General features: G+C 40.5%; 1 protein-coding gene across 14 annotated transcripts in view; it reads left to right on the top strand.

The window, feature by feature from the left end:
- The window catches only part of nrxn1a (neurexin 1a), a 102,866-nt gene extending 78,931 nt beyond the window's left edge, over positions 1–23,935 (top strand). For 8 of the 14 annotated variants that reach the window (XM_021322169.2, XM_021322158.2, XM_036142003.1 and 5 more), the window contains 5 exons: positions 2,322–2,493; positions 3,424–3,513; positions 4,588–4,895; positions 18,320–18,395; positions 20,260–23,935. In XM_021322169.2, the coding sequence (XP_021177844.1) occupies positions 2,322–2,493; positions 3,424–3,513; positions 4,588–4,895; positions 18,320–18,395; positions 20,260–20,561 (948 nt within the window). In that variant the 3' untranslated portion in view covers positions 20,562–23,935. The remainder of the gene's footprint in view (positions 1–2,321; positions 2,494–3,423; positions 3,514–4,587; positions 4,896–18,319; positions 18,396–20,259) is intronic. The other 6 variants (XM_036142008.1, XM_036142006.1, XM_021322186.2 and 3 more) reach the window with 1 other exon arrangement.
- The last annotated feature ends 3,095 nt before the right edge of the window (positions 23,936–27,030 follow it).

Below are 27,030 nucleotides of genomic sequence, written 5' to 3'. Positions count from 1 at the left end.
TCATGATAAGAAACTTTTCACAATAACGTTAAAACAATAAGATTAAGGCCCACCACTAAGTGTATGTACAGAAATGCATTGTTTATTCAAAACAGTCAGAGTCATGATTTACAGTCAAATATGTACATCACAACTTTTATCCCATTTCTAAAACAATGCTTTTAAGTTCAGTTTATCTTCACAAATAGGTAAACAGTATATTATCTGAGGAAACAAAGCCGATTGCATCAAGTTGTTAACTTTGCAGCTATCCCTCATACATACTTAAGGAGACAGAGTAGACACAAAGACCAGAGTAGAGACTAAATAATAGCAGCTCTGGTTGAGGAAAGAAAAAGGAAAGCGGTAATGGCAGCAGCGGATTCTTAAGAGGCTTCATCTAGTAGAGAGAACCTGCTAAACATGCTCTAAGCCTGTTGTAAAGTCTATGAGATGAACCACAGTACTTTTAATCAGTTTTTCCTTTCACCCAACTTTCCATGACTGTTTTCTGAGAAACTGAATCTTGTGTTTTCATTAGTTATAATCATCCAGATGAACATTAGTTAATACTTGAAATTTGTAAGTATTAATGTAGATGTAGATAATGTAGATCTATAACAGATCTACATCATGAGTGAGTTGCATTTTTTATATAAATTTTACTGAGACAAACACATCTTTCAATTATATTCTAATAAACTGTAGGATGCACCTATATCACTTCAAGCTAAATAAACAAACGTACCTAGCAGGTTTATCATAATTAACCTACAGGGATGTTACTGCTTTTCAGATCAATCACTAAATTGTAAAAGAAAATCTACCAAAATTATCTTATTGCAGCCGCATTGCGTGCAATGCCCCGCATTCTCGACGTAAGTGGTTCATTAACTGCATTAATTATTTCAGCTGTAACCATAATGCTTTATGGTTTATCCTACTTATTTGCTTGTTGGGAGGGGGGGGCATGAACAACAAAGCAGCTGAGACTTATTTGACAGCCTCATTAATCAACCATGTTTCAGCAAGACCTCACCAGCCTTTCCATGTCTGCAGTTATAACAAGCACACAGGCAAAATAGGAAGTTACTGGAAATGTAGCTGCTCAGCTAAGATATTCTAAGAATTTATTATATATACAGTATATATGTATATGTTACAGTAAAGATCAATAATCACATTTATCTCTTAAAATTTAGGAAGTCTTCTTCATTTATCATCTTTTAAAGAACAATGGCACAAACAAAAATCCAGTCTAATACAGTTTCATTGTTTTTTGCCTATTTTCTTTGCTTCTTTAAAGAAGATAAAAGGGTTTGCTCCTAACTTTCAAAACAGTCAACATCTCACATCATTATAAATGCGAGCATTTGGTCTCTACAGCTTCATTTCTCTTGCAACACATCTAAGTCTAACAAAGGGTTGTGTATTAATAATTTGGGACTCTTGTTGTTGGTGGGAAAGCTCCAGAGTGATTAAAAAAGCTCAAGTTATATTTAACTTTGAAGAGTTTTGAGGAGTCTTGTGTACAATTGAGTCTCACACTTGTTTTCATGAAAACTTATTTGGGGGGTTATGTAAGTCACATTTAAATTCTGGATAAACATATATATATATATATATATATATATATATATATATATATATATACTAATTCAACAACATTGTGGTATATATAGATATATATATATATATATATATATATAGATTATATATATATATATATACTATATATATAATATATATAATACCAAATTTATTATAATAATTAAACAACATTGTGGTCATTTAGACAGAGAGTCAGGATTTTGGTTTTATGTTTTTTTTAGGATCACAGTCTAATTATAAACAGAAAAGGCTAAAATATTTAGGTTTATTCATTGTCCAGTCATTTAGGTTTTGCATCCATTCATTTGTATCAATCCATCCATCTGTTTCTATCCATGATAAATGGCCTGTTCTTGTATAGGTACACAGTACGTTCACTCATTAACACTCTGACGGCAATAAGCTACATCATAGCCATAGCTGCTCAGGGTAGACTGACATAAACAGGGCTGCCTACTGGTCACTTCAGGTCAGTGTAGAGGTTGGAACCGGCAACCCCAATTACAGGATGAATGCCTAGCTCCTGGGCCACTGTCGCCCCATCCATCCATCCATTCATCTGTATCTATGATCTATACATCTATCCATCCACTCAATATTTTTTTAGTTAAGCTCTACTGTAGTAGTATCTGCCATAACTTTGTAGTATAGTTTTTCTTAGTTTTAGAATCTAGATTTCTCTTTTTGGAGCAAGAACTAATAAAAACATTCAGCATTCCTCTCCTCCTCAGGACAAGGGCAACATTAGGGTGGTCTTCAACGTTGGCACGGACGACATCAACATTGAGGAGAGCTCCAAGTTTGTCAATGACGGGAAGTACCATGTAGTGCGGTTCACGCGGAGCGGTGGCAACGCGACGCTTCAGCTGGACGACCTGCCGGTCATAGAGCGGTACCCCTCAGGTAGGCCCTGCCCCACCTGTGTAACCCAAGTACCGGCTCAGCCTGTCCTGAGGCAGATCCGACCACACCTCAGTCCAAATCAAGCCATCTTTTCCTGACTGACGAATGATAAACTTTTGTTTCTTTCTGTTTATTTTCACAAACTAAGGTTGAACAATACAATTTGTTTTATTGTTATTGTGTTTGAAATGAAATATGTTTGATCTGACATGAAATATGACTTTTTAAACCATAAAATGAAGTCGTTACAGTAGCTTGTATACTAGTCAGTTGTGTCATTTTAGTCCTGTTAAATAGTGTTAAAGGTAATTTATGTAAATAGTCAATTCAGCTGTTAGTGTTTTTTCTCACCATAAAAGAAAATAATAACAGTTGGTGCATTTTTGGACAAATAATAATTTTAAAACATGGCATATTTTGAGATAAATGTTTAACTAGAAAGAAAAAATAAGGTAAAAGAAAAAGTGTATTTTGTTGAATATTATTTGTTTGTTTTTATATTTAAAAGTGGTAATCATAGGTAACATAATGAGGCTTCAGATAGGTAAAATGATAAAAGGTAGTTGTTGTGAGGTGTGTGTGTATGTAATCTAAACTCAGTCAGTCATAGTAAGTATGTGGCAGCTGTAACATTATTTCCCTGTGCTCTTGCAGATGTTAACCCCTGAAATGTTTTTTTAAATTAAACCCAATGAACAGAGAGTAACAGTCCGCTCACTGGAAACGTAATGAGTGCAGCTTCTCTTCTGTTAGAAAAAAGAAAACAACAAAAAAAAAAATAACGACACATAAGGCTTACCTTAACCTCAGTGACATGCCAACAATGAGCAGACCATTACTTTCTTTTCATTGCTGTTCTTTGTGTATCCAGCTCCTGTACCACGTATGGATGTGCGTAATTACTACTGTGTTTTCATCTCTAAATTAAAGGCAACAATGATAACGAGCGCCTGGCCATCGCCAGACAGCGAATCCCCTATCGGCTCGGTCGAGTAGTTGACGATTGGCTACTCGACAAAGGTAAAAACCCTGATTAAAATTCCTTAAAACTTTGAGCTTTAAAAATACAACATGAAGGCAGTTGATTATACTATATTTTGCACCATCAACTAACATCTAAAAATCTAAATCCATAACTAAGTAATTAAAAGTTGGACAGGCTGTAGTGTGTAATACTGTGTAAACTCTAGTGCCTGTGAACCTATCTTGTTAGTGTGTATCTGATAATATCAGGTTAAAGGGACGATGGAGAGATTTAAATGTGAATAAATCGGAAAATAGAAAAAGAAGTACTGATAAAAGATGCTTTTATTAAGACTGGTAAATAATTGTACTGTCAAATTGTAAACACTAAAGCATTTATTAAAGATATAATGTATTGAAAAAAATTGTAATCAAGTTAAAGTACATGCAAATTATTGTGTAAGAATTATGTAAATTTGAAATGACTAAAAGAGCAATGATTTTTGAAAAAAAAAAATGTAAAAGTTTTCCTCCTAAACTTCAGCAGAGCTACTTAAATTAGCCTCTAGTCCCTTTAACAGTGAGCAGTGCTAGAGCTTATAACCTGTGCATGCTTTATAGGGCTGTGACAACATTTCTCTAGATCTCTGTCTCTGTCTGCCTGTCTGTTGCTCCTTCAGATACGATGTTGTGCTGCACAGCCATCACCATATCAACCATCTGTCAGCCTCGTCTTCTCGTGGCCTTCTGATTCCCTCTTCTTCTTCTCCTCTCTGTTTTTTTTTTTTTTTTTGCTGTTCTCTGTACCCTTCATCTCTCCGCTCACACTCCTCAGTCTCTTCTCCGTGCTTTTCTCTGTTTTCTACCATCGCTGTTATCTCTCGGTCTCCTCCACGGTTCTCCACGGCTTCGATTTGCTCTGCCATGCTTAATCTATCCCATCCTCTCACCATGCCTCGGGGGAGGGGGTTGGATTCTGTAACACTCAAATACTGTTGTATGTTTGTGTGTGCGTGCGTGTGTGTGTGCACGTATGTGACCACTGGCACGTGTGTGTGTGTGTGTGTTTGTCCACTTTTTTCTTCTTGGTGCGCCGTGGTGTGTTGGGTGTGATTGCCTGTGCCTGTGCAGGTCGTCAGCTGACCATCTTCAACAGCCAGACGACGGTTCGTGTCGGCGGAGGCGAGCGAGGCACTGCCATGTTCCAGGGACAGCTGTCCGGCCTTTATTACAACGGCCTGCGCATCCTAAACATGGCCGCCGAGGGCCACCCGCACATCAGAGTGGATGGCAGTGCGCGGCTGGTCGGCGACATGCCATCCTCCTCCATCACCCCGCAGTCCAGCGCTGCAGCCGGGGGCAACCGCTCTGACTCCGCCCCCTCCATCAGCGACATCACAACCACGACAGCCACGAATAAGAAGAAGGGCGAGATAACGGTCAGCACAAAATTTTGGTTTATGTTGTCTGCCAGCCTCTGACACGGTTCCTACGCATGTCATTACTTTCCAGGTCTGGATAAAGGCTAAGCTTAGTAGGCTCATAAGGTTATAATTGCTCTTGTATGAGTCAAGTAAAACAAGATAAGAACATGAAAATACATTTGTATATCTTGACTTTATTCCCTATCATAATGTATAAATATTGTCCTTCCTTTCAGCCTTCCCTATCTGTGCGCTTCCTTGTGTCTTTTCTTCTATCCTTTTGTCCGGGTAGTTCTTAATTTCCTTACTCCTTCCTGTCTTTCATCCCTCATGCCCCTTCCTCATTCCTTCTTTGTGCCCTTCTTTCTGAATTTCTTCTTCATGTTGCTCCTTTCCTTTCTTTCCTGTCTGTCTCCTTTTTTTCTGCATTTTCATACTCTTCTTCCATGTGTTCTTTCTTTACTCTTCTCTGACTTACCTTCCTTCTTTCTTTGTGTCTCATTTTCCCTCGTTTGTTTCTTTATTTTGCTTTCCTTTCCTTTGCCCTACCTCCCTTCGTTGTGTGCAGGGCTGCACCATATTGGAAATTCTTTCAATGGCAATAATATTGGTTAATATTGTTTTGAAAGTATCAGTTGGGATAAATTCCTATTTAGTTTTTTAACTTTCTCATATATGCTTTGCTACACGCTGTGATCTTTAGCATCGTGGCCAAGGTCATTTGTCTTTGGTGTGAGCATCTGCTGCTGTGGGACTTTGACCAACTGGCATGTGAAATACAAGTTTCTAAAACTTAGAATGTGTTAGCCAATAGTTTTTTCACTCCAGACCTTTGCTATATGACTATTTCACACACTAATATTGCATTGACGATATTTTGTGATATATTGTTCCGCTTTACTTCTGTACTTCCTTCCTTTCCTCGCTTTTTTTTTTTTTTTGCTAGTTTTTGGTTCCAAATTTAAATCCTGCCCACTGTAGTAATGATTTAAATTAATTCACAGTGAATGTGCATGCTTTATATTTTTAAATGAACATGAAGGATTAAGAACCATTAAAAATCTACCAATAGCTCAATTTTTAACACGACTGCCAGACAAAATGGAAAAGTCAGAGACAGCTTCTCAATTTATTTACTGCTGTTTATTTATCAAATAATATGAAACATATCATGTGATTAAGTCCATTATTTCGGTCTTACTTGTAAACCATGACATTTAGAACATTTACTCAAATATTCAGGTATGGACAATTTAAAAAGCAAAGTTTTTCATGCTGTAATGGCTGGTGGCTAACCAGAAATGAACATCCTAATCAAATTCTGCTTCGGGCCTTGTCCAATCATGGACTGTCTCTGTGTGGTCATGTCTCTTGTTCAAATGTAATTCTTCAGATTTCCTCAGCACACAAGTCTTATCACTATTCTGCAATCATCCTTTAGTATGACAATAGGTAATTAAAAATTCTTAATTTGAAGATTCATTGTGAGTTTTATAAGAGGATTAGTATGCACACAGTCCGTATATCAAGGCCAGCAGAATTTCGAGATGTGTTAAGAGGTTTAGGATTGTTTTCTTTTTACTCTGCAAATGGTGAGGCAAGTTTAGCCTTGTGTCTTGTTTCATATGCTGAGACAAATTTAAGTGTTCAACCAAATACATTATTCATGTTTTCATAATAGGCACAGCCTGAGACATTACACAGGAAAAATAACTATGAACAGAAAGCTGGAATGAATAATGATCATGACTAGCAACCAAGTTAAAGAGGAGAATAAAGTTTTTAACATTGTGATTCAAGCATTTTAGTCAAAATTAAGCCAAAGGTTGATGTTTTTAGTAATTTACTTACTCAAAGATGATTTTGAAGAAATAAAAGACTAATACAATAGTTTTTAGCAGAAATGTGCACAGATAGACCCCTAGTGGGGCTCAGACTGTTTTGCCCTGGATGAGAAAAGGGCCCTTTTTGTTGCAGCCCAGTTTTTTTATTCATTAATATTTAAAAATGTATCTCTCTACCATCAATTCCCCCCAAACGGGTTTTGATATTTTGGCAGCGCACATTTTCTTTGAGCTCTTGCAAGAATTCTGCATCGACTGGATTTATGGTGCGCACAAGCCCCCGCCTCGGCCCTTCCTCCTCCTCCTCCTCCTCCTCCCCCTCCACTCCACTCTTAGCAGTGCTGGTTGTCATGTCCAAACACTGCAGCCCCCACACTTCTCTTCTGAGTCGTATCATCAGACAGACAGGTAGTGTCAGAGTTAGTGGAATCCCCGACTTTGGTCGATGCAAAATTAACCAGAGTACTTATTAAAGCGCCGCTGAAGATATTAAGTGGTCCTGGTCTGACGTTGTCTTTAAAAAAAAAAAGGGAAGGAGCATTTAGGCATCGCACCTGCTGAATTCATTACAAAGAGAATCCATGCATATCGCATAGCATACATGTTTTTTACTCATAAAATCTTTGATTTCAAACCCTTTTTCAGCTATTTTATGATTTTTATCTGATTTATTGAAGAAGATATGGTGGGAGAGATACAGACGGCTGCAGCAGACAGGCAGAGAATTTAAAGACAGTTTTAATGCTTTTGAAACTAGACCAGTTCACTAATCTTATTTTTCCCCTTAATTTAAAATCTTTTTTTTATTATTTGAAAGCCCAAAGGAAAAGGAAAAGCATGGCCACAAACTTTTTGCAAGAGAGTCTCCAGTTGCTCTCACACAAGGGGTTGAAAATAGGAACAAACATAAGATATTTCCTAACAACAGACGGTTGAGGAATCCTTTTGCTGGGAAATGAACGTTATAAACTAATGTAGAAACTAATGTAGATGTCACATCTTGGTTTTAAAGGACTCAGATTGCAGAGCAGAATGAGGTGAAGCGTGCTTAATGAATAATAGACAAACTTAGAACAGCGGTCCGTGAACAGAGGAATGCAGATGACAGAGACCAGTGGAGAAGACAACAAGGAACCAGTGATTGGGTCAAGAAACAAACAACAGCTTAAATACTGAGAGGAGAGAGAGAATGAAGCCATGAGGAACAAGGCGGGACTAATCAGATGTTAACGATGGCACTGGTGAAGGTAAATAGGCTGAGGGAGAAATATGGCAAAGATCTAACAGGACTGCTGAAATAATAAGGAACAGAAGCTAACTAAAACAAGAACCAAATCTAACAATAATACACTCTAAGTATAAATACAGAACAAAATACTAGACTAGTGAGACAAACAAGGATCTAGGCGTGAACAGTAAAGAAGGCTAACCTGCGCAGACTGCAGGATCCCCAGGGAGCTAACCAAAGTAGTCACATCCCTGGGGATCCTCACAGTAGAAGGAAAAACATGATATTATGTGATATAGAGATGCATACAAAATGGTGAATAAACTGAATAATGTTGCTCAGCTTTCTATTAGATGTCATTGGTGTAATAATAGACCCATTGTAACCATTGACTACTGCCAGGCCTTTTTTGTAAATAGTTAAATAGCAGATTAGATGCTGAATTTTTATTTTATCTATTCAGAACAGAGTTTTAATAAGTTTTCAAGTTAGAATATTTGATGATTATTTCATGTTTTTTGTGGTTATTTAAAAGCATGCACATTATTCTATCTAATTTTGCCTGGTTTTATTTTTGTTGTTGAAATTTATCATTTGGCTTACCATACTTTATTAGAAGTGCATTGATTGTGTTAAGAATATAAATATGCAAGTTGAATATAGCCTGCTATTTTTTTTGTTTCATGAATACATTTTTTTGTTTTGTTTTTGGCTTGAACACCTCACTCAAAAATTAATTTGTACATGCCTGGTTTTTAACTAGGTGGTCAATCATACTAGGGCCAAAAATATTTACTGACATTCAACCAATCCATCAATTTCTCCATTATTGTTTGACCAATCTATTTATTCATCCATTCACTATCTGTCAATAAGTCCATCCATCTATCCACCCACCCATTTATCTGCTAACGGTCAGTCAGTCTCATTTATCCATTTAACTATCCATCCATACCTTTGTCTATTTATTAGTCCACCCACCCATTCATTGATCCTGTCATGATTTGGGTTTGGTTATGTGTTTTGTTTATTTGATTAATTACTTTACTCTCCTGCCTTAAGTTCAGTTTCTAATTTTGGTTCTGTCTTAGTGTTTGATTTTGTTTTAGGTTATAAGTTTATCTGGCCTGCTCAGACCATTTATGTCACCAGTCTAAGTTCAGTTCACCTGCCAGCATTCTTTTGTCTTCCTGTCACTCCCCTTCACCAGTCACCATCCAATCGGCTTCAGTTTACTCCCAAGCACTTCCCTGTTCCCGATTAGCTCCACCCATGTCAGTAATTAGTTTCACTCCATTCACCTGATCACCCCCTTACTTATACCTGCCTCTGCCCCCTGCAATCGGCCACATCATTCTGTCACGAACCAGAGACAGGAGGACCCAGTATTCAACCAGACAAGCAGAGGTTAGGTTAAAGAAGGTTTATTTTTCCAAAAACAGATGTGAGCAGAAACCAAGACAGGCAGGCAAAAATGAAGGGCAGGACAAAAACAAAGCTTGTGGTAAAAAACAGTCCAAGGCAAAAAAGCAGGCAATTTGATAAGGGAGGAAAAACACAGTACAGGGAATGCTGGCAAAACTCACCCATGGACATGGCAGAAACAAACAATGATGTGGCCGATTGCAGGGGGCAGAGGCAGGTATAAGTAAGGGGGTGATCAGGTGAATGGAGTGAAACTAATTACTGACATGGGTGGAGCTAATCGGGAACAGGGAAGTGCTTGGGAGTAAACTGAAGCCGATTGGATGGTGACTGGTGAAGGGGAGTGACAGGAAGACAAAAGAATGCTGGCAGGTGAACTGAACTTAGACTGGTGACATAAATGGTCTGAGCAGGCCAGATAAACTTATAACCTAAAACAAAATCAAACACTAAGACAGAACCAAAATTAGAAACTGAACTTAAGGCAGGAGAGTAAAGTAATTAATCAAATAAACAAAACACATAACCAAACCCAAATCATGACAGATCCAACCATCCATCCATTCATTTGTTCATCCATCCAACCGTCTATTGATCCATTTGTCCATTACTGGTTAACCGATCTATTAGTTCATCAGTCCATCCGTTTTGAATATACATTTAGCTGGAATTCAATATGACACAAAATTATTTCATTTATTTAATCTCATGATTAAAAAACTGCTCTAAATATAATCATAAAATAATATTTCTTGTTGCTGTTGGTCCAGGAGGTGCTGTATAATTTTCTCCTCGTCTTTGCAGACTTCCGGGTCTGCAATGAGAAAAGTATTTAATTTAAGGAGCTTTCTGCATTTCTCTCGGCTAAATGGATTAGACGGTAATTTCTCAACTAATTGGTCCCTCTGCTGAACTACGGGCCCATAAATGTTTCCTCTAATGGAGAATGGAATAGCTTTTACAAAATATGTGTTCAGTAATCTAGTGAGACATCAGAAAGACATAATAGTTATTGATACAGAATTACAACTTCAAGCACAGGAAATCAGGAGTGTTGGCGTTAGTATAGGTGTAAACATACTCAGCAAGCTTCACGTCAGATTTTCTTTTTTTTTTATTTAGTTTTTATTTATTTATTCTTTTGCTCTATTGTTGGGATCACTACAATTAAAATATTGTCAAGCTCTTTGTGGGCGTCTGTGGCTGCTGCAGTTCTTCCTCTGAGTTATAAAACAGCCGCACCGGGAAAGAAATTCAACATGATGCCAGTTGCCATGGAAATAGTGGGCCCCACTACCCGCAGCTCTCTCTCTCTCTCTCTCTCTCTCTCTCTCTCTCTCTCTCTCTCTCTCTCTCTCTCTCTCTCTCTCTCTATCTCTCTCTCTATCTCACTCTCTCTCTCGCTCTCTCGCTCTCTCTCGCATCCAGACTCCCACAGAGAGTTTTTCCTCTGTGTATAAGCCACCAGCTGTTTCAGACGTAAATAATGGAGCACTGATAGCTGTGAGCTAAGCCTCAGGCATCAATAATGGATTATGTGAGCTGGATGTATACGGCTGCAGAGTGACACCGCTGTCAGGGGGGATGCCTTTCACACCTGACCTCTCAGTGTCTCCCCGCTCATGTGGATGTGTGTTAAATGAACTGCTCTAGCCTTGTGAAGCTCTGATGCCAGAGTTAAAATCTGACATGCAGAGTTTTATGGCAGAATCGAAACCACCCTATGTAAACTGGGTCAGACCCACTATATCCTCAATATACTGCTGAATAATTTTACCCATTCATAAGTCACCCGTGTCAACTATAATTATGTTCGTAAATCTTCACTAGCTCACTATATCATGTTCTCCATGAAGAGAGCTCAGTTAATTTTGTACAAAATTAAGATATTACATGAGACTAATAAGAATAGCTGATTCACAGTCCTTCAAAGGACTGCTGTCTTTACCATCCTCTTCAGTGAGGGTAAACCATTAAAGGTGGTGGTTAAGCACATTGATGGAAAGTTGAGTGGAAAGAAAAAAGTTACCCTAGCATTCAGTTGATTGTGATTAAGGCATACTAAATGCTCTAAAATCCCATGGTAGACAGATAAGCTGACAATATACTTAACAAAACAAAGTGGGCCGACACCAACAAAAACTATTTAAATGACACATATTTTCAGTTCACATTGTCATTATATTCTCTCACACCTTCAGCACTGGTAAATAAGGGAATGAGTTATTGATTAGACATTTCTGTCAAGTGTGAATAATTAGCTGTCGACATTAGGCATGGGGCGGGGGGGGGGGTCTATTATTAGATGCATCTCAATGCGGACATGGACACTTTTGAATCAGTTTGCAAATGTCACAACTTGATTATCTCATTGTCGATTTATAAGCTGAGTTTGAGGAGCGCGCATGATGGAACTTGGAGGTGCGTAGGTGTGGCAGAAGGACAGTTTATGGGGACACATAATAGTGTCTCAAGGACATGACTGAGATAGAAATAATTTGAGCACTCACTCCTCTAAAGAGAAAACAAATTGCATACAGGCAGTTTAAACTAAAATTGAGTGTTTCGAAATAAAAAAAAATGAGAATCCCTGTCACATTTTCCACCAGGAGGTGAAAGAAAAACAGCAGTACATTCCTCCGTTAATCAGGGGACCATCAAACAAGCAATGTCAGAGTTTAAGGCTTTGGCTAATTACATAGCTGGTTGTCATTTTTACTGCAAATGATTTGGGACTGTTAACATCATTGAGAGGCAGGGCTTTTGCGCTATGAAGTGTGCATTGTGATTTTTTTTCTAATTCTTTAATAGAAATGGACCAATTAAAGTCCGTTATTTTGTGGGGGTTTTTTAGTTAGGGAAAAAAATGACAGATAATACAACAAAATAGCGAACAAGCAGAATTTTCTTGCTTATTTTTAGAGTTCCTCAATCTGGGATGTACCTTGTCAGGTGGTTCTCTTCTGAGAACACTAGGGGTCTCATTTATAAAGCTTGTGTACATACAAGTGGGGCCTGAAACATGCTTACATCACTTTCCACGCTAAAAGTTAGGCTCTATTTTAAAAAAAACTTGACAGGAAAATATGGGGTCCTCCCGGGAGCCGACCCAGGCATACGCTCATTTTGGAGACAGGGGAAATTAGCGACGCAGATGATAAAGTGGTGAATTGCAGCCAAACCGCACGAGGATTCCTCTCAGACATTCAATTTCACTCCATATCAGACTTTAATCATCGTTCCTCTTGATTATAAACATTCAAAACTGCAGTGTTGGTGACACTAAAGTATACATGTACATGGCCATAAGCCATCTTAAATAAAAGTCTGTACAACATTTTCTCTGGGTTTTTTTTCCAATGATCGCCAGGGAGATGTGTATCACAGATTAACAGATTATTGCGACAAGTTATGTGGCAATCACTTTAAAGGTATACTATGCAACCGGGGTTGATTTTCCAGCGAGGCTCCCCCCAGAGGGCGAAAGTAAAGGTGCACTGTCGTAAAGATGCTCAGCTGTTCAGGTTTCTCCGTCAAGCCAGGCGCGGTTGTTTTGAGCTTAGCAGACAGGCGAACGCAACGAAAAGTAAAAAAAACGGCAGTACAAACAATGACTAACACAGTAAAATTATAAACATCAGGGTTTCCCGCAGCGCTATCTTGGCGAGGCGGCCGCCTTGCCAAACTCACGCTACCGCCTCGCAAACATTAAAAAAAAAAAAAAAATACATAAAAATAAAAATAAAAAATATATAATAATAATAATAATAATTTAAAAAAAAAACTTGCGGTTCTTTGTTGTTGCTTTCGCGTGTGCATATAGTGAATGGCAGGGCAAAAACACATGGAGTTCTCGCTGTAAAAGCAAGACCGACTCTCGCGGTCTTGCACCAGACTTCTGAGCCTGTGGGTGCGGGCCGAGGGCTCTTACAATTGCAAGTACGGTATTTCCCCCACAGACCACCAGGGCGGCCGAGAAAACCTTTGTTCGACCTGAAATGACTCATTTAATCATCCAAAACGGTATGGAACATATTAATTAACTGAAAAATGTTGCATAGTATGCCTTTAACTGCAGTAAATAGTCAAACACCCTCATGCGTAATGCTGCTCGGTGGATACATTGGAACTGTTGGAAGACCGTGCAGATGGGAGAATTGAAGAAACGCGGTTTCTGGGATCAAATATTTCCTGGGCAGTAATGAGGACTGGCCAATATCCCGTTTTTGACTCCGAGCATTCTGTTATAACCTACAGGGAAAAGTGGCTACATTTCCCTTTCAGGTGCTGAAAGGTAGCTCTCCTACCCATCGGCTTCCTAAAAGGCTTTTTGAGGTCTTTTTTTTTCTTTTTTTAATGTTGCACAGCCCCAGGGGAATTTCAACAGGAAGCATGTCGCCGTTTACTTTTTAACAGGTTATTTAAACAACTCATTAACTTATTTTAATGTGGGCATCATATGTGCTTTTACCTCGGATTTTCACACTTATTCAACTTCTCTCTGAATTTTTCTCACAGTTTCTTTGCCTTTTCTCCATGGCTGCCACGTCACCATGATGAAAAAAAACAATCATCTGACCCATTTTTAATACATATTAACATTCATGAGGTACTTTGCATTGACCATGTATGATTGAATCTGGGCGTGCACTGCAAAAAAGAATCTAAAAATAAGTAAAATGTTCTTAAAGTTAATGTATTTGTCCTTGATTTGAGCAGGTAAATAAGATGATATGCCAATGGAATGAGTATTTTGACCCCTAAAATTAGATAATTAGATATCCTGCACTTGAAATAAGATGGAGATGAGTTGTTCCTATTTTAAGTGCAAAAATCTTATTCCATTGGCAAATCAGCTTATTTACCTGCTCAAATCAAGGACAAATACATTAATTTTAAGAACATTTTAGTTATTTTTTACAGTGTGCTGAGGGCTGAACCTGAGGCATAACCAGGTACAGCTGTCATCAGAATATTTCTTGCCGTACGGCATTTTCTTTTTCTTGCCGTACGTACACTTTTAGTATGAATTCCATGCAAGGTTTTAGAAATGAGACCCCAGGTGTCTGTGATACAGCAGATATTGGACTGAGAGAGAAGTAGCCAGTTAGCATTACCATTATTGTAGTCGTCAGCAAAGGTGGCAACTGTAAAGAAATAGGATGCAATAGTCCATGGCAAGAGGTGCATTAAGCAGAAGTTACTTTATTTTTTTATGCAAAAAAATGGCTTGTAGACAGCCAAACTTGTGAGCACTAAGGTTTTCTGTGTGTATTTAAATAATTTATCATTATTTTACATGAATTGTATTTCTTAACCATAATGTTTTTTAATGTAATTGGCATTGTAATTTTATCTTGTGATTTTATACTTGTGATTATTTTTAAGGTTGCCTTTTTTACACCTGGCTGGGGAACTACCGATGAAAATTAGCACTCTTTAGCTAACTCGGGTACATTTACATTGTTTTAATGTTGATTAATGTACACTGTCCCCTTTTAAATAAAAAAAATAAAGTATATAAAGTAAAGTAAATAGTCCATGGCAAGAGGTGCATTAAGCAGAAGTTTTATTCAAACTTAGTGGTCAGTGGTATGTTGAGGTCTAGTCCTGGGTTTGACAGTCTGTTTTTTTTTTTTAATCAGTTATGACGGTTATGATAGATTTTGACAGATGTGATGTGGAGGGTCCGTAAACTCTCTTCAATAATGAGTTTCTAGTCCTCTATATAGTGCAAGAACAAAGTTTGAATTTTAGCACCACAAAAAAAAAAATCCATCCCAGACCGCACAGTGTCCAAATGGACAGCTTGAACATATCTTTTGTCTTGTTTGAGAAGAGTCTACAGATTCTCTATTGAGGTTGCCTTGTGTTGCCAGGCAACCAACCTGGCCTTAACCAGCACACAGAAAAAAAAAGTGTAGATAAAAACAGATTGGAAACACACAAACATTCAGGTGGATCCAGAACAATAGACCTGGATTGCAGCTCGTTGCATCACAGGTGGGGCAGTGGGAGATGTCTTACTAAGGTGTTACGACTCCAAATAATTGAGCGATTAGGGCGATGGTGTGTGCATGCTTGTGCAAATGAAAGTGGATCCGCTCACATCGCCAGTGGCTTTTACTGCTTCCACGAGTGCTTTGTGCAGAGAGAATGTTTTCAGCGCCGTCTCCTGAAGTCCACAGTGAGTTGATTTTTCTGTGTGCGTGTGTGTGTGTGTGTATGTGCTGAAAAAGTGGAAGGGATTAATAATGCATGACAGCTGAGAACCAGCGAGGAGATTGTGTGACTGTTTATGCTAGAGGCGCGCTCTGAGTCACAGAACCCCGGTTTGGGTTTGATGTTCGCTGTCTGTCTTTTGGATGCACACGCTTCAGTTCGTGTGTACGTGAGCGCTTGTGTTTAATGCAAAGATTGATGGAGGAAACCTGGGGCTCAGGAGGACCACCCTATTGGCTAACAGGAGTCAGCTGACGCGTCCACAAGCTCTTTGAATATTTGTTGTACGTCCACATCCTCCCTCCCTTCCCCTCTCCCATTCTTTTTGTTCTTCACTATCTTCACATCTTTGTCTTCATCCTTTTTTGCCTGCCCACTATTCATCTTCCAAATTTCCTTGCTCACTTTTTTTTCCTTTTTCTCACTTTCCCTTTCTCTCTCCTATCTTCCATATCTTTCCATATTTACTCACTATCCCCTCCTCCTCCTCCTCTTCGTGTCCTGTACCCCCCTCCCTCCCAGTCTGTGGTTGAGCTCCAGTGATAGGCTGTTAATGCAGGCGTTGTATGAGTCTATCTCACCATCTGCAGTAGTGGAGCTAGCTCCTCTCCGCTCGTCTCGTCAGGATCTCTTCATCAACCCTCTAACTTCGTCCCGGTTTGCCGTGTGCCTGTGTAGATGAGTTTAAATAGAAACAGAGCAGCGGAGCATGCTTTGCTGATATAGTGCATGTGTGTGCATGTGTGAGAGTAGCAGACAAGCTGTTGAATCTTCTGCAAGAGTGTGTGAGGACAGAGCAGGTATCATGTGTGAACTAGGCAGTCAGGGAGGCTTGGACGGCCGCTGGCACTGCTCGGCTGCTCAGGTAGAGATTTTACTCTTTAAGCATGCTTCCTGTCTGTTCACTTCTGAGTGTATTTCTTCCCTCGGCAGTTGTTTAAAACCTTTGTCCGTCTGTATGTCAGCGTGTTCTGTTGTTAGACTTTGAAAAGTTGGGGTACAAAAAGGGTCAGGGAGAGAACCGGGTGGAGATGGAGCATCGGCAAGTCGACAATGGGGGGCGTAAATTGAGTTTGGCTTGCCTCATGTTCACTGTGTCCCGTGCAATAGGAGGATCGATACTCCCAATTGACACCTTCCCATTTGAAGGGGGCGGTCAGCTGATTTTGTGATGTCACGAATCAGAGGAGGGACCTTGTAAAATGCACTTGTGCGATTATGAGTCTGCCGGGGCGCGCAAGTTTCTTCGGCTCAATGATCGAGCACGGCTGCTCGGCATTGATCGGCGGCAGATGTCACGGGTGATGCGGTTCATGTGCTGGTCGCGTCCTGGCAGTGGCACAGAGGCTTTATTGACTGGCTGGATGCCAGCGACTAAGCTCACCCCAGCTGTGTTTGACGGCCCAGTGGGCAGAACTGATTGGAAACCCAGTGAAGGGAAGAGACAGAGCCAGGCATCGATGACCTGATGCATGTTTCAGGCCAACGTAAACCACAAAAGACTTGTTTGGACCACCATCGTACCTTACAAGGCCCAGGCAGGCTTTTTTAGACAAATAAACTAATAGGATCCTGTCTTTCGCTTATACAGCCCATGTTCCTACAAAGACAAGTTAGTGAGAAAGCCATGTTTAGCGGGTTTGTTATTCCAAGATATCATGGGCCAATTAGTGCTTTGATTAGGCTCCAGTTCTCCTTCGGTTTGGGTGTAATCTTCCTCTCAAGCTCTGCTGCTCTCACTGGGTTACTAACATCCACTGCAATGCATCACAATCCAATTTTAATTTAGTGCCGGCACCGAGCGCCCAGCGTGGTTAAAATGCACACACACACACGTTAAAAATCTCTCATGCCAAGGCGTCAAAGGCTGACGATGCTTAATGGTAGTGCATGAATATGTGCAGCGTATTAGCCTGGTATTAAAGAAAGATGGCCACACTTTTTATTAATGCCCTCATCTCCTTTTTTTTCTCTTTATCCAGAACTGCCTGTTCTAAAAAAAAAAAAAAAATCCTCTTCATCCGACCATCTATCTTTTACCAACTCTCTCTCTCTCTTCTATCTGCTCCACACACTCAGGCAGGAATAGCGAATCAATGCACAGGTCCCCATTGAGGGAGCACACTCCCTTTTTTTATATATATATATATATATATATATTCTCCCGTCATTTTTAACAGCATGAACTTAGAGTTGCCATGGCAACAGGAGGAGCAGGGATGGAGAGGGAAAAAGGGTGCCTTTCCCACAGACAGAGAAAGAGCTGTTGTTTGAGGCATTCACTTTTAGGATATGGACAGGTGCTGAAAACAAGAGGGTTTTGAAAAGGAAGAGGTTGTTTAATGTTTCCCCCCTCGTGCCATTCCCAATATGAGATGGAGAGGTGCTGTACTCAGGAAGCGCAGATATATAAAGCCAGGCTTGAGGAAATAAAAGGGGGAGGGCTGAAAGAGCAGAAGATAATGAGTGGTTCCCTCGTGGGTTAAACAGGATTCATTGCCCCCAACGCACCCACACCTCCCCACAAACGCCCCTCCCTGCTCCTTTCTTCTTCTCCTCTTAATGGTTGCCAGCCATTCTTGCAGGCTGAAGTATTAGCAAAAGTGTGGTCGATGGAGGGGCTTCTGTGAGCTCAAAGGTGTTGAGAACAACCAGAACGGCTGCGGAGTCTCTTTTTATTTATGTATTTATTCTAATCTCAGTCTCTTTTCTCCACGCAGACGGCAGACGACCTGCTGGTGGCGTCGGCCGAGTGTCCAAGCGACGACGAAGACTTGGAACCCTGTGAGATCTCAGGTGAGACCCGTTCTGAAAAAGTACACGTGTCACATTGATTTCTCCTCTTGTTTTTCATGTGTCGCTCAGTTGTCGTTTTCTTTCCTTTGGTCACTCCCTGCTATGAATTTTTCATTTCCACTTTGGTTGCCGCCTGCAGGCACCGCCTCTTATCTTTGTGGCTTTTCTCCCTTTTCTCTCACACCCATCACCTTCTCTTATCCATTTATTATTCTTCCCTAATTCTTGGTGAATCTATTTTTTCTCCCTGAGTGTTTCTTCTTGTGTACGGCCTATTTTCTTTCATCAGATTTAAAAAAAAGTAGACGTTCTTGTATCAAAAAGCATTTAATGTGTCAAATACTGCCGCCCTCTTCAATTTTTCAGAGCTTTGCAAAAGTGAACTTGGACTTGTTTGCATTTTGTCACTTTACTGCCAAAAACTTTAATGTGCTTAGCAGGGATCTTATGTAACAGACCGACACAAAGTATTGCATTAATGTGAATTAGAGGGAAAAGGCTAGGATAAATTGTATTCAGGACTGTTTACATTAAAAATGTCTGGATTCAGCCCCATCTACTCAGCGCTTTGTAAACCATTACCTGACATCTGTTAGCTGTACATTTAAATCTGGTCTTAATGGTAAGTCAATGTTGAAAGACAGACATGAGGTCACATTTAAAGGTTACCACAAACATGTAGGAGAAAGTTTTCTGGACAGAAAAACATGGAAATCTGACTTTTGACCTACATGCAAAATGCTTTGTGTGGCATAAAACCTATACTTAACAACATAAATACACCATCAATATGGTGAAACATGGTGTTGGCAGTACCATGCTGTGCACATGCTTTATGTGAGCAGAGAAAAGTGAAGCTGGTGAGAGTTGGTGGACAGATAGACGAAACAAAATATAAAGAAATCCTGGAAGAAAATCTGTTTAAGCTGAAGAAAACTTGAGAATTTGGCAGAGATTCATCCTCCAGTATGACAACAGCCCTAAAGATACAGCCAGAGCCACAATGAAATGGTCGCCTCCCAGGGAAGATGACAAAATCACAGCTGGAGGTGTGAGCAGAAGATCTTCTGAGCGGGATCCTTTCTGGTTCACCCCTACCACTCACTTCAGTTTCCCTGATCTTCCCCCATTGTGGGACAATAAAGGAATGTCTTATCTTATCTTATCTTATCTTATCTTATCACTCAGCACTCAGGCAGGAATGGTTTAGATCAAAGCATTTTTACATGTTAAAATGGCTCAGTAAAAGTCCAGGCCCATGCCCAAATCAGAATCTGTGGCAAAACTTGAAAATTGATGTTTAGACACACCCCATTTTGGGCTTTTTGGACTTGAACTATTTAAAAAGGCAGAACTGGCAAAAAATTCTGTCTCTAGACGTGCAAAACTGGTAGAGATAAACCTTAAAATACTGTAATTGGAGCACCGGGTGGTTCCACAAGGTACTAAGTCAGCCTGAATGCAAATGCATGGTTATTCTGTGAAATAATTAGAAAACCATGTATTCTTTTCCTCCATTTTCACATTACTTTCTCATAAAATCCCATCTAAAAATTACAATGAATGTTAGGGTGAAATATTTTTGCATCATCAAGTGTCAAAAACGTAATTTCTTTGCTCTGGACCTCCTCTGTGTCATGTAATCAGATGATGTGTAAATAGGTCTGGCTCTCAGCTCCAGTTTGCACTTGCCACGCTGCCATTATGCAAAGTCCTTATCAAATAATTAATCATGATGATGCATTTATGTCTTATTGCTCCCCGCCCACTGCCTCTGCATGTAATTCCAATTAATAATGTATGAAGAGATCAGCAAAATTCACATGATTTTTCTCACCTCTCCCTCGCCCCGTCCCGCCCACAGCCCACCCTCCGGTGCCAGATGTGAAGGTTTTCCCTGGTCCGTCCGAGGTGGTGCGAGAGAGCAGCAGCACCACGGGCATGGTGGTGGGCATCGTGGCAGCCGCCGCCCTCTGCATCCTCATCCTCCTCTACGCCATGTACAAATACCGCAACCGAGACGAAGGATCCTACCACGTGGACGAGAGCCGCAACTACATCAGCAACTCGGCCACGCAGCCCAACGGCAGCACCAAAGACAAACCGCTGGGCATCGCCAAGATCTCCAAGAACAAGAAGAACAAAGACAAGGAGTATTACGTCTGAGGCGGACAAACCTCCCCCCCCACCCCCATCCCCCCAGAAACAGACAAATATGCGTACACCTTTATATATAACAATATATGTACATAAATAGATATATTCTCCAAAAAAAAAAAAAAAGAAACACTCATACGCAGGGGCATAGACATGAGGATTTTAATGTTTACTCTCCAATAATCACACCTGCACACACACAGCCAAGCACAAACACAACACAAACAAGCCCACACGCATACATTCAAGCACAACCATACACACACAGACTTGACCTGGGGGCTCGGGACCTCACTGTACAGTATTTACCAACGAGCAGAGCCTCTGGCAGGGGCTTGTTTTATGAGCATTAACACCATTCCAAATGAGTTAGAAAGCACCCGTTGAAACTCCGAGAAAACCCGCTTTGGCTCCGGCCAGGTTCTGCCGCAGTCAAACCCCTCTGTTCGGACTGCGAGGGGTGAAAAATAGACTTTTGAGTGAAGCACACGGCAGGCTGAGCGAGAGGCAGCACACCAGAACAAAGATGATGTAAAAGCACTAAGTGTCTCTTCCAAGCTTCTTGGCCTTCCTCCCTGTTAGCAGACGGGACTCGATGAAGCACAGCGGACAGCGAGGAAATAAGCACACCAGTGGTTCGAGCTTAGCCCCGAAGCTGCAGGACAGGAACTCAATGTGTAGCCATAGAGACGATGAGTTACGAGGAAACAGGCACCGACAGGGCTGTGTGAGCTGCTGTTGTTATGCTGCAGAGCTGAGGTTTTTTTTTTTTACGGCGTCCTGTATAAATCACAAAGAAGGAAGCAGAGGAAACTGAGAGATGTTTTCCTGCCCGGGATACTTGAGACTTCAGATGCTACCTACAGACACCGGTCGCGCCTGACTGCGGTGTTTTCACACGCGTACACACGGCACACACGCACAGACGGACATGAAACAGTCAAAAACGAACATCTCCCTGCAAATGCTAAAGACACACGACGATCTTCATAACTGACTCTGAAGACTATACGAGGTGAAAGTGATCACCGCGAGGAAGATGAATATCAAGGAACATTTGGGCAGTACAGACTTTGGGGAAGGGAGGTGTGGGGAGGGGGGCGGGGGGGATCTTATTGCACGTGAATTATCTTACTCCGTGTGATTTATACTGCGTTGAAACTCCAGATACGCCACCATCGTAAACTCCACCACCTCATCTTCAGTTCTGTCCAAACACCTGCTTCAAATGTTTTTTTTTTTTATCAATAATTTAAGGCCCTGTCCACACTGACACAGAGATTTTGACAAAACAGAGGTTTTCTCTCTATGTTTGCACCTAATGGCCGCATGCAAACTGAGTTTTTGGTGAAAAAATACTAAGGATTTTTTTTAAATGGTTTCCAAACTGGAAAATTGTTTGAAATTTAAAAGCGTGATGTTAGACTTTGCACATGTCGACTCTCGCCTTCAGTCCTAGAAACAGCAAAAAGGACAAGTCTTTATGATGATTCGTTTTGCCCCTACATTAGGCTCCCCTTGTCCTGGTGCTGTTTCCAACAAACCTAAAATTAAGCTGAAAAAGTTCATAATTCAGAGAAAAGGGTAAACGTGCAGGGTTCCTTCACAGCCTGGAAAAGTCTGGAATTTCACTTCAGTATTTTCCACAACGGCATTGCTATGGAGTTTAGTGCAAGATATTAATGTTTCTGACTTTATTCCAAGAAAGAAGGTTGGAAATAAGTGTACTACATGTGTCTTTACATCCTACTATGTTGTCCTTCCATTTTCTCCTTCCTTTCTTCCTTGAGTACTGCTTTTCTTCCTTATGTCCTTCCTTTTTTCTCTTCACTTTTTCTAGTGTCCTTGCCTTATTCTTCCCTTTGTTTTCACCGTTCTTGCTTTAATTCCGTTCCGTCTTCCTCGTTTGTTTTCTGCTTCCTTCTCTTCCCCTCTTTCACCCTTTTCTCCTTAATTTCCTTGTGTCATAACTACCCTCCTACCTTCTGTCCTACCTCCCTTCTTTCCTTTTGTCCTTTCCTTCATACCGGCTCCTATTTTTTCCAGGTTTCATATTGAAATCCTGCCTATTGTAGAAATATCGATCATAAGCGCAAGTATTTTATATTATTATTATTATTATTAATAAATGTATAATATTATTAATATTGAAACGAACATAAAGGACTGAGTTGATTCAGGAGGAATATGTGATTTATACATGAAAAAGGAACCCTGACGACACTCTTGTCACCTACTGGTTAAACAAAGGTATAGCAGCATTTTATTTTAGTATTTTGATTGGAATTGCACAAAACTCTCAGATGTTTGCTTGTTTTTGTTTTTAACTGAGAACAAAATTTCTGCTTTATAAAAAAAAAAAAAAAACACCCAAAGCAGTGTAGCCGGGGCCTGAATCTTTGAATTAAATCTCAGATCTTTTATTGACAAAGTGTGACCATCTGGACTGTGCTGCATGCCTGAGTCTTGGAGCTGTGCTGTGGAGCGGTGTTGTGTCCAAAGCTGGTGGAGGAGGTTGCCGTGCAACACCTGGATGTATAGCAGTGTGTGTCGGCCGCGCCCTGTTTTCTAGTTCGATGTCCTAAAGGCCACGCCCACTACACCTCCTCTAACCGTCCACCTTTTACAGTAAAGCGAAAACCAGCAGAGGCAACCAATGACAAAGACAACAACGTAGATGTTATCACGTGCTGCTAATGGGTAGACAAGTCCAGTTCTTGATGCCACCCGCTACACGGCAACTTGAGTTGCTCTGGTTGCATTGTCTCCATCCTTTACTCCCTGTCCATTTACCTCCATGCTCTGTCTGCCCTCACGCAGCCATTCTGTTGGGTTTTCTTTACGGACTTTTGAAGTGTGTGAGCCCTCTACAGCTCCTTAATTGTAGCCCCATAAAACAACGACGCAAGCAGTGCCACGACACGAGCAAAGCCCCTTCGAGTTCTTCCGAAAACGCGACCCAACCAGGCGGATGCATGTGATACGGACCAGGGCTGGGAAGAACATGAAACTGACTGTGAGAGATGTGAGATTTCAGTGTATTGTTGAAATTAACAGAACATGTTAATCCTACACGTCCTAAACTGGCCTATTTGCCCTCTTCTCCCTCTTCTTCTCCTCCTTTTGTCCACTTATGTGGCTTTCTTTCCCCTCTATCTTCATGTTGTGTTGCCATTTGGAACAAAAGGAGGCGTCTCCGTCGGCGGGATCCCACATTTAGGTGTTCATTAACCATGTTTATTTTCTATATGTACAATTTTTCTACAGTATTTACTTTTATTTTTATTGTTACGGTTCTTTGATGAACATAAAGTGAAAATTTATTATAAAAAATAGTTTTGAAGATTAATGAGTAAATAAAATATTACCCAAGTGAGCCTGGAGTGTGTCTAATGGGTGTTGGGCTTTATTTTTATTTTTTTTGCCGCTGCTGTCTGCCTGTAGTCAGCGCTTCAGTCTGTCATCAGGATACATTACGCCCAGCCATGAAAGCAGATAACTGTCATATTAAAACCAAGCTGTCAAAATTTGCATAAAGTTTTCTGAGCGCGTCTTAAAAGAGGAGCTTTAGGCAAAGGAAGACGGATACCCCTTTTATGTTTGTTCTTCAATTAAAATTGTGCCTATAGCCTGGCTGCTTATGTAGTAGTTTGCTCCTTTAAGTATGTTTAATGTCTATATATCAATTTAGCTTTATTTATATAACACAGAGCGAAATGTTCAGTTCAAATCCAGTCACATACAGTCCAAATGAATATTTCCAGAGTAAGCCCTTACAAGTCTAACAAGTACAGTAACTGCAATATTTAGTCAACAAATGCACCGAGGCAGTAAAAGAAACTATTTTTGTCTGCTAAAACAGAAATTTGAATATCTTTGTTTCGTCTTCTCGCATTTTGTTTGGAATCGGGACAAAATAAGACGTCTGAAAATGTTCAATTAGACATTTTCTACATGTATAACACAAGAATATATTCATTTGCTGTGACAGCAAGGAGCCAGATAGACCTGCAGAAATTTATACTGTTTGACTCTTTTTTTCACTTAACAGCCACAAACCTTAATGTATTATAGTAATTGACAATTATGAGGTGGTGTGAAGAAGTTGGATGAGTTTAACTTACTTTAAATGTGTCCATAAAAATCTGAAAACAGTGGCATACATTGTATTCGGTCCCACTCAGTCAGTACTTTGTAGAACGAGCTGTTGCTGTAAGTATTTTTATGTCTCTTGAGGTTAACCTTTTGGCCCATATTACTTCTCAGAGTGGACGGGGAGAATCTGTGAATAGCAGTTTTCAAGTCTTACAGATTCTCTATGTTTTCTTTTAGGTCTGGACTTTGACTGGGCCATTCTCACACACGAGTAACTTGTTTCATTGTAGCTCTCCCTGTGCTGGTGAAGATTTTCAGTGATCCAGGTCATGGTCATTCCAAAAAAAGTAAAAAAAAAAAACAAAGCAACTGGACTTGTTTTCTGTAGTTGAAGACGTTTCGCTTCTTCTCCAGGAAGCATTCTCAATTCAAAAAGTCTGGAGTAATGTGCAATACCAAGCTTTATACTACTGTCCAAACAAAGGCCTTGTAATGGCTTAAATAACATGCAAATACAACCAAAACAGGTCCACCCCTTAGTAATGGGCGGTTGTTAAAGCCATTAAGTCAGCAGATTGAACCGAAACTGGTCCACTCCTCTGTAACGAGGAGTCATTAGGGTTGTTGTGTGTTCAGTGTTTTCCTCAAGCTTCTGCAGCCTCTGGCAGGTTTTCTTCCAGGATTCTCCGTTTTTTTAGCTCCATCCATCCACTGTCCCTGCATCCCCGCCATCCTATAAGCATGATGCAGCCACCGCCATGCCTCACTATGAGATCGGTGCCTTCAGGGGGATGTGCTGTGGTAGCTTTCCTGTGTGGTGGCTAAATAATTACATGCTGGTCTAATTGAAGCAAAGCGCCACTTGCAGGATGCAAATAAGATAAACAAAGACCAGATTCATGGATTGTATGACTAATGGGTAACGTGTCAACAGATTTTACACCGTTATTATGGGACCTCTTGCCTGCTTCCCTGATAAATGCTCCCTGTTTCTGGTCTGTCGGTTTCGGCAGATGGGCATCTCTTGCTAGATTCGCGGTTGTGATGCACTTTTCGTTTCAGATGATAGACTGAAAAGTGCTCGGTGAGACGTTCACAGCTTGAGATCTTGTTTTTGGCCTGTCCTCGATTTAAATGCCTCCACAGCCCTATCCCTGACCTGTCTGTTCACTGATGCTCTCCTTACAAAAAAAAAACAAACTCTTAAGACCTTCAGAGAACAGCTGGATTTATTCTCAGATTAAATCACACACATGTAGATTCTGTTCAGTGAGTGCTGAAGGCTTGGTTGCGGTGGATTTTATTCAGAGATAATTGTGCATTCTTTTTATGAAGGCCAATAAAAGATATTAAACTTTTTGGCTGAATTGGGACAAAACGTGAAACAGTTGAAGGGATGTGAATAATTTATGAAGGCCCTGTGGAGAGGCTTATGTGTGTTGGTTTAGGGTTCTCTTCAAGTTCTTGTCAGTAAGCATCTTGCTTTATTCAACACATAAAAGCACATCCCCACTTCGTTCCGTTTTCACCTTCAGTCTCATCAATATACAGAAAGCGCCACCTTTTCTTGCAGAGTCGGGCTCTGGGACCCCAGACATATAAATACTCCCATGCACACACCAGGCAGGGCTTTGAAGTGTGAGTCAATGCAGTAAACGGCGGTGAGAGTCTCTGCAGAGTTGCTTATTTTCTGCCGGATGAAAGATTCCTGAGACTGCAAAGCTGAGCTTGCATCCTCAGGTGAGAGCAGCTACAAGGACTTGCTATTTCAATAAACACCTCCCAAGTCAACCTATCTTGTTCTTTCGCGGTTTGTTTTTCAATAACTTTCTTTTTTGTCCTCGCTGAACAGTCTGTCCTCGACAAAAGGTTTGTGTTAGGCTGCAGCCAGCTGCTGCTTCGCTGTCCTTGAGAGCAGCCAGCCAGCGCTAAGATAAAGAGATATTCAGGCTATATTTCTGGGGAGAATACAGAATAATCCCAGAGCTCATCAGTGCTCAATCAGTAAGCAACAACAGAAGCCTGCAAAATTCTAATAAAAAAAAGCTAATGCGCACATTAATTATTTATACGGAAGTGTTTTGGAGACCAGTGTCCGGTCCATTTTGAGAGATTAGCTAAGAAAACTCAACGTGCAGAGGCTGAAGTTGCCAACGCAGCGGCTAGGGATCTGGGTTCTGCTAGTGCCAGATAAATCTTTAAGTTAGAGTTGGAGAACCTCTCTTTGCATCCATCCATCCTCTTCCAGCTGAGCCCAGCCACCCTGGAAAGGAAGCTCCTCCTGCTTGTATCTGGGATCTTGTTGTTTTTGGTGATGCTCTGTATGTTGTGACCGTAGGCGATGGTCGAAACGCAGACAAACCGCTCAATAAAGAACTTCACT

Source organism: Fundulus heteroclitus, chromosome 10 (genome assembly GCF_011125445.2).
Source record: "Fundulus heteroclitus isolate FHET01 chromosome 10, MU-UCD_Fhet_4.1, whole genome shotgun sequence".
NCBI classification, from domain to species: Eukaryota; Metazoa; Chordata; class Actinopteri; order Cyprinodontiformes; family Fundulidae; genus Fundulus; species Fundulus heteroclitus.
The sequence above is the reverse complement of the archived record's forward strand: the minus strand, read 5'-3'. Positions and strand labels throughout refer to the sequence as shown.